This window comes from Vombatus ursinus, unplaced genomic scaffold, assembly GCF_900497805.2.
Source record: "Vombatus ursinus unplaced genomic scaffold, bare-nosed wombat genome assembly UNPS02014838.1, whole genome shotgun sequence".
Classification (NCBI taxonomy): domain Eukaryota; kingdom Metazoa; phylum Chordata; class Mammalia; order Diprotodontia; family Vombatidae; genus Vombatus; species Vombatus ursinus.
Window position 1 is genome coordinate 678576 of NW_020954616.1, and position 8424 is coordinate 686999.

An 8424-nucleotide genomic window follows, 5' to 3' on the forward strand; every position below is an offset into this window, starting at 1 on the left:
CCCATCTCTATAAATTAGGCCTTGGATGAAAAAGAATAAACAGGGTTAAGGAACATCTGCTGGGGACTCAGGACCTTCTGGTTGCCTCAGCTGTGTGACCCCTCTCTTCCCCATCCTTACAGGGAAGGGAGGTGCACTGGCCGCTGACATTGACATTGACACTGTTGGCACTGAAGGCTGGGGAGAGGATGCAGAGCTGCAGCTGGATGAAGGTGAGAGATTTGCATGAGGGAAAGCCAGTGAAATGGATTTAGAGATTGAGTGGGCCATTGAATGGGAACCTAGAGGGGCAATCTGAAGGTTTCCAGATTAATGAGGGCCAACTAGGCCCTTCGAGTTCAGCTTCACTGAGACTGTGGTCATGCATCTATCCAAGGCAAAACAAAAATGTGGATTTTCCATACAGATGGCTTCGTGGAAGCTGCAGAGGGTTTTGGCGATGAAGCTCTTGCTAAAGGACAGGAAGAAGGAGGTGGCTGGGATGTAGAAGAAGACCTGGAGCTTCCACCTGAACTAGTATGGAGAGCTCCTTTCCTGTTTTTGTGCATTGCTCAGTAGGGGTTGTGGCATAAGACTGAGGTCTCCCAAAGGATGGAGATCTAGGCCTTCTATCTCCCTTGGTAACTTCTATTCAGTCTACTCCTTATCTTCCTTTGGAAGGAAAAGGTGGTATGGGAAAGGGCCCACATTAAGAAAATGCTGTATGATTTTTTTTTCCTGTGATTCTCCTGGTTCTGTGAATATAGACAAATCTATTATTCATTTTACTGGGTGGGGGGGCTTGAGACAATAGTTTCCATGCTTTGAATTCCTCAGAGCGAAAGGGTAAGAAAGCCAAGAGAGTGAATTTCTCTTCCTCTCCAGGATGTTTCCCCTGGGGCAGCTGGAGGCACTGAAGATGGATTCTTTGTGCCCCCCACCAAGGGAACGAGTCCTACTCAGGTAAGTAGGAGAAGGGAACAAGCATTTATTAAGCACCTGGTGTGTGTCAGGCACTGTGCTAAAAGGGAGGTGCTATTATTATCCCCATTTTACAGTTGAAAAAATGAAATACAGAAGTTAAGAGACTTGCTCAAGATTTGAACCAGTTCTTTCTGACTCTGGGCCCAGTGCTGTATTTAATGCACCACCTAGTTGCTGTAGGGAGATGTAGCCTTCATAATGCCTGACACATAATAGGCACTTAATAAAAATTTATTGAATTGAAAAATTTATTCAGTAAAAAAATTATTGAATTGAATTGACTATAAAGCTAGTAGGGTGTTAATACCCACGATAAAAAAGGAGACAGTAATAGAATACCGACCTACCTTTGGTGGGTTCAAGTCACCCAACCCAGATAAACTATACCCTCAGGACCTCAAAGAACTGGCAGATATCTGATTGGTGGTGTCAACTGAAGAGGTGCTGTAAGGACAGGAAAAGGAAAATGTACCAGTTTTCAAAAAAGAAGAAAATAATGCTTCACTTTTATTCTAAGATAGGAGGATAGTTAACAAATGTTTACAAAAGGAAGAGTAATCACAAAGAACCAATGTAACTTAACCAGAAATGTGTCATTACAGATTAAGTTTATTTCCCTTCTTTAAAAAGTTGCTAAACTGGCCAATTGTTACTGTAGCAACAAACTACCTAGATCTTAGCAAAATGTTTGATAAAGTAATCCATGCTCTTCTTAATGAAATACTTGGAGAAATGTGGGCTAAGCAGTAGTAAAATTAAGTGGCTTTGGAAGTGGTTGAATGGCTGGACTCAGATTCTGTCGTGGACACTCTTAGGGTGCTTTACTTTTTTCATTGCATTTAATATTTTACCACTGATTTGGATGAAGGGAACATGCTAGTTAATATGACAGAATTCTAAAAGGTCTTAACAAGGTAGGACACTGGGTTAGATCTAATTAAACCAGATTTCGGAGGGTTAAGACTTAGTTTCAAAAAATCCTTTTCAGAAGATAATAGGCAGTTGATTCAAGAAAGGTTTAGGAGTTTTAGTGGACTGGAGGCTTAACAAGAGTTAGCAGTGGGATATGTCTATCAGGAATGCTAATACATTCTTAGATTGCAATGAAACATAGTACCCAGTAATAAGGTGGTTGTTAATCAAGTTGTACTCATCCATCATTAAGCCACAATTGGAATATTATCTTTAGTTCTAGGCGTCACATTTTTTTTCCCATAAGATTTCTTTTTTTCTTTTTTTTTTTCAATTTTTTTTATTCAATAGTATTTTTTTTCTTAATTATATGTAAAGATAGTTTTCAGCATTCATCTTTATAAGATTTTGAATTCCAAATTTTTCTCCTTCTCTCCCTTCCCTCCCCCCTCCCCAAGACAGCAAACAATCTGATATAGGTCATACATGTACAATCATGTTAAACATTTCCATATTAGTCATGTTGTGAAAGAAGAATCAGAACAAAGGTGAAACCATGAGAAAGAAAAAACAAACAAAAAAAAAGTGAAAATAGTATGCTTCAATCTACATTCAGATTCTTTCTCTGGATGTGGTTAGCATTTTCCATCTCAAGTCTTTTGGAATTGTCTTAGATCATTGTATTGCTGAGAAGAGCTAAATGTATCACAGTTGGTCATTGCACATTGTTGTTGTTACTGTGTACAGTGTTCTCCTCGTTCTGCTCACTTCACTCAGCATCAGTTCAGTAAGCCTTTCCAGGTCTTTCTGATAGCACAGTAGTATTCCATTACATTCATATAGCACAACTTGTTCAGCCATTCCCCAATTGATGGGTGTCCCCTCAATTTCTAATTCTTTGCCACCACAAAAAAAACTACTATAAATATTTTTGTACATGTGGGTCCTTTTCCTATTTGTATGATCTCTTTAATATACAGACCTAGAAGTGGTATTGCTGGATGAAAGGGTATGCAGTTTTATATGGGCATCACATTTTAAAATGGACTTTGAAAAACTGGATAGTGTCCATAAGAGGGCAACCAAAAAGGTGAAGGTCCTTGAAAGCATGACACATGAAAATCAGTTGAAGGAACCTGGAGATGTTTAGTCTGGAGGAGAGAAGCTCTGTGGGGTAGGGCATGATAACATTATTCAAATTGGGGCTTTGTCATTTGGAGGAGGAATAAAACTTGTTCTACTTGGTTTCACAAAGCAGAATTAGGAACATTGTATTGGAATTGCAAAGAAGGAAATTAAGGCTTATAGTAATGAAACTTTTTTACACGATTATCGAAAAATGAAAGAGGCTTTGTTAGGTAGAAGTGTAGGTGCCCCTTCACTGGAGATTTTCAAATGAAGGTTGAATAACCGCTTGTAGAGGAATGTAAAGGGTATTCTTTTCCAGGTATGGGTTAAATTAGATGTTACTTAAGTCCCTTCTGTCTCTATACATCTGTAATTCTGATTTTATCCTTTGGGTGCCGCCTTCTTCCTGACCTAGCTAATATGTAATTGGTGACAAACAAGTTTGGTATAACTTGAAGGGATGGGAGATGGGGGGAAAAAGTATGTTTTTCACCTTCATAGGATCATAGAATCTGTATTTAGAGCTGTAAGGGACCTTAGAAACTTGAGTCCAGCACTCTCATTTTATAGATGAAGAAACTGAAGTACAAAGAGATTATGACTTGCTCAGGGTTACACCACCAGTGTCTGTGGCAGGATTTGAATTCAGATCTTACTGACTTCTAAGTCCAGCACTCTACCCACCATGCCATCTAGTTGCTAAGACATTTATTTTCCCCCATCAGATCTGGTGCAATAATTCCCAGCTGCCAGTTGATCACATTCTGGCAGGCTCCTTTGAGACAGCCATGCGGGTAAGTCCTCAGTGCAACCTCCAGCTTATCTCATCCAGGACCCCCTAAGGAGCTCACGGCATCCATCTTAATCCTGTAAAAGATGTTCTCTCTTCCCATAAGTACACATGCCTCTGTCTGCCCATCCCAGTCCCTTCCCTCCTCCTTCCCATTATCTCTCCAGCTGACCCACTGGTTAGTAGTTCCTCTCAATTCCCCTTCCTTCTTCTTGCCCTTTTCCTGCCTCCAAGGTCCATAATCAGTGGAATAAGTACCCTTTCAAGGACAATTTGTATGCTGTAAACTCTGTGTGGAAGCAGCCCAGTTTACAGGGTTTTCACATGTTTTGTCTTCTCCCTACAGCTCCTTCACGACCAGGTTGGGGTAACCCAGTTTGGCCCCTATAAGCAGTTATTTCTCCAGACATATGCCAGAGGCAGGACCACATACCAGGCTCTGCCCTGCCTACCCACCATGTATGGTTACCCAAATCGCAATTGGTAAGGGCCTACTCTCTCCTCACTTCCTAAAACAGTAGAGTAAGTGTTTAAAGTAACAGGATTTCAGCTTCAAGGCCCACAAGTTGGCCAGTGACGGAGCCAGATTTGTCCTTGCATCAGTGTGTTTGAGAGCAAAAAGCTGGTATTTAGACTGTTCACTCTCCTTGACACTGTTCTTCCCAGCTGCCAGGCCACCTACAAGGTAGATGTTGATCTTCAACTAGCCCCTACTATCTCCTTTCTTTCCCCACCTTCCTCTTTCCAGGAAAGATGCAGGGCTGAAGAGTGGTGTGCCAGCTGTGGGGCTGAAGCTTAATGACCTGATCCAACGACTGCAACTGTGCTATCAGCTCACTACAGCAGGGAAGTTTGAGGAGGCAGTGGAGAAATTTCGTTCTATCCTGCTTAGCGTGCCACTTCTTGTAGTGGACAATAAGCAAGAAATTGCTGAGGTAAGGAGTTGTGTGATCTCTTGGCCCTCTTCCTACCTTCTCTACTGGGCCCTGACCCTGCCATTTTTGGCCCCTTTTCTCAGGCCCAGCAGCTCATTGCCATCTGCCGTGAGTATATTGTGGGTTTGTCAATGGAAATTGAAAGGAAGAAGTTGCCCAAGGAGAGCCTAGAACAGCAGAAGCGCATCTGTGAGGTGAGAACTGTAGGCCCTTTCCCCAGTCCTGGGATCTTTATGTGATCTACTCTCACCATAGCTTGAAAATGGGGCTCCATCTTCACATGGTCTTTAATTCAGGGTCAGTAGGAAATGAGGTTGGCTGAGCTGGGACAGTTTGATCTAAGCTTAAGGCAAAGGAAAGAATAGGATGGCCTGTTTTAAATATTGTCTCCCATTGCTACCAATCCCCCATACCATGGAGCTTGAAGCCCCTCTGCTTTGTAATCAAGTCACAAGGTCTCTCTTTCTGGGGTATTTCTGTTTAGCCCTGCTTCTGTTGATGAACTTAGGTCACAGTCTCACACTAAGCTGCTAATTTTTACAGCACCAACCTAATACAGAGATAGTCAAGCCCCCAGAACTTGAGCATTAATTATGTTTTCTTTTCTCCCCACCAGATGGCAGCTTACTTCACCCACTCCAATCTGCAGCCTGTGCACATGATCTTGGTGCTTCGAACAGCCCTTAATCTCTTCTTTAAACTCAAGAACTTCAAGACTGCTGCTACCTTTGCACGGCGCCTGTTAGAGCTGGGTCCCAAGCCTGAAGTGTCTCAGCAGGTAGTCAGCACTTTCTTAGGCAGTTATGGAGGAAATCAGGGTTAGTCAAGTGTATTCAGAAGGAGAAACTCTAGGATCTCTGCCCCCCACAACCATGGAGGCAGATGAGTCTTCACTGGGTACTTCTTTAGCTCTAGAGATTGAGGAAGGAATAAGTTTACTCAATCCAGCTGTTGTGGGAAAGAGATAGATGTTAAAGAACTGGACATGGGGCCAACAGGAAGGGTGATTATGTGCCCCAAAAATGACAAGTTCAGTTTTTTATCTCCAGAATTTCACAACAAACCTTCTTACTAAATTAAGAAAAAGAAAATACCACAACCATATATATGTGTGTACATACACACATATGTGTTCCATCCCTCATCCAAAATAGCAATGTTCCCATCAGTTCAGTGAAAGAGTCATGGCTTCCTATGACTGAGATGAAATATGCCAAACTTGTGAAGGACTATAGATCAAAAGTACTAATTTTTGGGTGAGAGACACAAAACAGGAAGAATGGGTATTCCCCCTCATCCGTGGAACAGTACCCCTTGAATAATGAATAACTTGGGAATATATGTGTCTCTGTGTGTGTGTGTGTGTGTCTGTGTGTGTCTGTGTGTGTCTGTGTGTATGTATGTATTCTTTAGCATCACATGGTGCATAGAGACCCAGCTTCAGAGTCAGAATGACCTGGGTTCAGGTCCCTCCTCTGATGCACACTGACTATGTGACCCTGGGAAGGTGACCTAACTTCTTAGTGTCTGCCATACCAGTCACAATTCTGGGCCATTTATAAAAGGAAGCTCTACATGGTGGGGGCTTTATTCACAACAACTGCAACAAGGGGGCAAAAAATTGCTAAAACATGCTAGGGGGTGGTAGAAAGATCTTCTGTGAACCATCGCCTTCCCTCTCTCTAATATCCCCTTAGACTCGAAAGATCCTGGCAGCCTGTGAGAAGAACCCCACAGATGCCTACCAGCTCAATTATGACATGCACAACCCTTTTGACATCTGTGCTGCATCCTACCGACCTATTTACCGTGGCAAGCCAGTGGAGAAATGTCCCCTCAGTGGGGCTTGCTACTGTCCTGAGTTTCAGGGCCAGATCTGCCGTGTCACCACAGTAAGTACTGTCCAAGGGGACTCTTCAAAGACAGAGATTTCTCTTTTCTACACCTTCTTTACTGCTCCATGTCAATGAATAAAAGGTTCTGAGTTTATCATCCTTACTGAGTAGAATGGAGCAAATATGTCCTTGGGCCTCTCAGCCCCACATAAATATCCTCTTGAAGCACTCTCATCCTTGAATGCTCCAACTTCTCTCTGGCTCACTTTTTTTTTCTTTTGTTCTCTTCCATAGGTGACAGAAATTGGCAAAGATGTTATTGGTCTAAGAATCAGTCCTCTGCAATTCCGCTGAGGCTCTATGCTGGGGTAGGGATTAGGTACAGAACCATTTTGCTACTGGTGGTTCTTCCCAGAGAAAATCCTCCATGTTATCATCTGTCTTGTGTCCTCATTTCTAATTCTCCCCACCCTAAGTTTCTTACCCCCATTCCCTGGTTTTCTTTTCTCCCTTGCTGTAGCCAGTTGAGATGTTTATGGCTTAATACCTGTTCCTTTGCAACCCTTGGTTTTTTCATGGTTACTGTAATTTGGGCCATAATTGGTCTATCCAAGTAAAAGGCTCCTCACTCCCTCCTTAGCTAAGATCTGTCAGGAAGAGAATGAAGATTCCATGGAGCAAAGAACCAACCATTCACCCAACAACTTTGTCCCTCTAATCCTCTCTTCCCTGTTCCCCCACAAGAAAAATATTCTAGAATGTGCTCTCTCAGTCCTCAGCTTCACCTGGCCTTCAAACACCACATAGGACTGACTGGATTTACTTGGACCATGCATGCCCTTTTTTTGCCCAGTGGATAGAGTTCAGTTCTGAAAGAGATCCAGCTGATTCCTAAAATAGAAACACATTTTCATATTGATTTATCCTTTGTCACTGCTCCTGTTCATGAGTTTTGTTTCTTACGTTTAATAAATTGAATTTACTACTTGAGTAGCTTGATTTGTTACATTTCTCTCAATCCATTCTTATGTTCCTTAATTCTCACTCCGTGTCCCATTAAGTTTAAGGATCATTCAGCAGATATTTGTTCATCCCTACTGTGTTAAGGACACTGCATGTAGTGCTGAGGGAGCAATAGGGATAGGGATTAGACCTGTGATTTTGTTGGTATAGACAACTCCCAGTAAGGAAATTCTCTCTCAGTGCTTATTAGTATTTCTTTTCAACTTGTGGTCTTAGAAAGTTGCCTGAAGCAGCTTCCCCCAAACACATCCAATGAGCTGTGCCTCTTATAAATAGGGAGAATAAATAAGGAGAAAAAACAGTTAAGTAAAACTAACCAACATATCAAATGAGTCTCACATAAGGTGCCCCATACTTTTTGAAATCATGCTTATTTATTGTTACTTAACAGCTCAATAATATTCTATTCCATTCATGTTCCAAAATGTTTTTAGCCATTCCACAATTGATAAGTGTCTACTTTTTTTCCCATGTTTTCTTGATTTCAAGTCCAGCACGTTGTCCATTATACCATACTGTTTCACAATCAACGACTGCCCAAGTGAAGTGCAAACACCTCCAGGCAGACTGTTCCTCCAGGTAGATTCACCTAAATAAACAAACAACAAACTGTGGGGGTACCTGCTTCTGGAGAAAACCTGGGCCTCAGGAACTTTCACCTCTGGACAGTGACGGGGTCAGACTGCCAAGTAAAGAATATTGAAGGACCCATTCTTGTCCCAGGCCCAGCTGTGTTGACCAAACTGGTTTCTGGGGCTGCTGTGAGTAGCAGAGGGGTGGGGACCCCGCTGGCTGTGGACACTTGCTGGAGAGACAAGTCCCTGATTTTGGCTTCAGG

At 42.3% G+C, this 8424-nt stretch overlaps 1 protein-coding gene across 1 annotated transcript in view; it reads left to right on the forward strand.

Moving 5' to 3' along the window:
* COPA (coatomer protein complex subunit alpha) overlaps window positions 1-7553 on the forward strand; it is a 38358-nt gene extending 30805 nt beyond the window's left edge. Inside the window, exons 24-33 of the mRNA XM_027840054.1 lie at window positions 123-212; window positions 407-516; window positions 865-942; window positions 3729-3797; window positions 4140-4276; window positions 4542-4728; window positions 4812-4922; window positions 5345-5506; window positions 6426-6620; window positions 6858-7553. Coding sequence (XP_027695855.1) covers window positions 123-212; window positions 407-516; window positions 865-942; window positions 3729-3797; window positions 4140-4276; window positions 4542-4728; window positions 4812-4922; window positions 5345-5506; window positions 6426-6620; window positions 6858-6917 — 1199 coding nt within the window. The 3' untranslated portion in view covers window positions 6918-7553. The remainder of the gene's footprint in view (window positions 1-122; window positions 213-406; window positions 517-864; window positions 943-3728; window positions 3798-4139; window positions 4277-4541; window positions 4729-4811; window positions 4923-5344; window positions 5507-6425; window positions 6621-6857) is intronic.
* The last annotated feature ends 871 nt before the right edge of the window (window positions 7554-8424 follow it).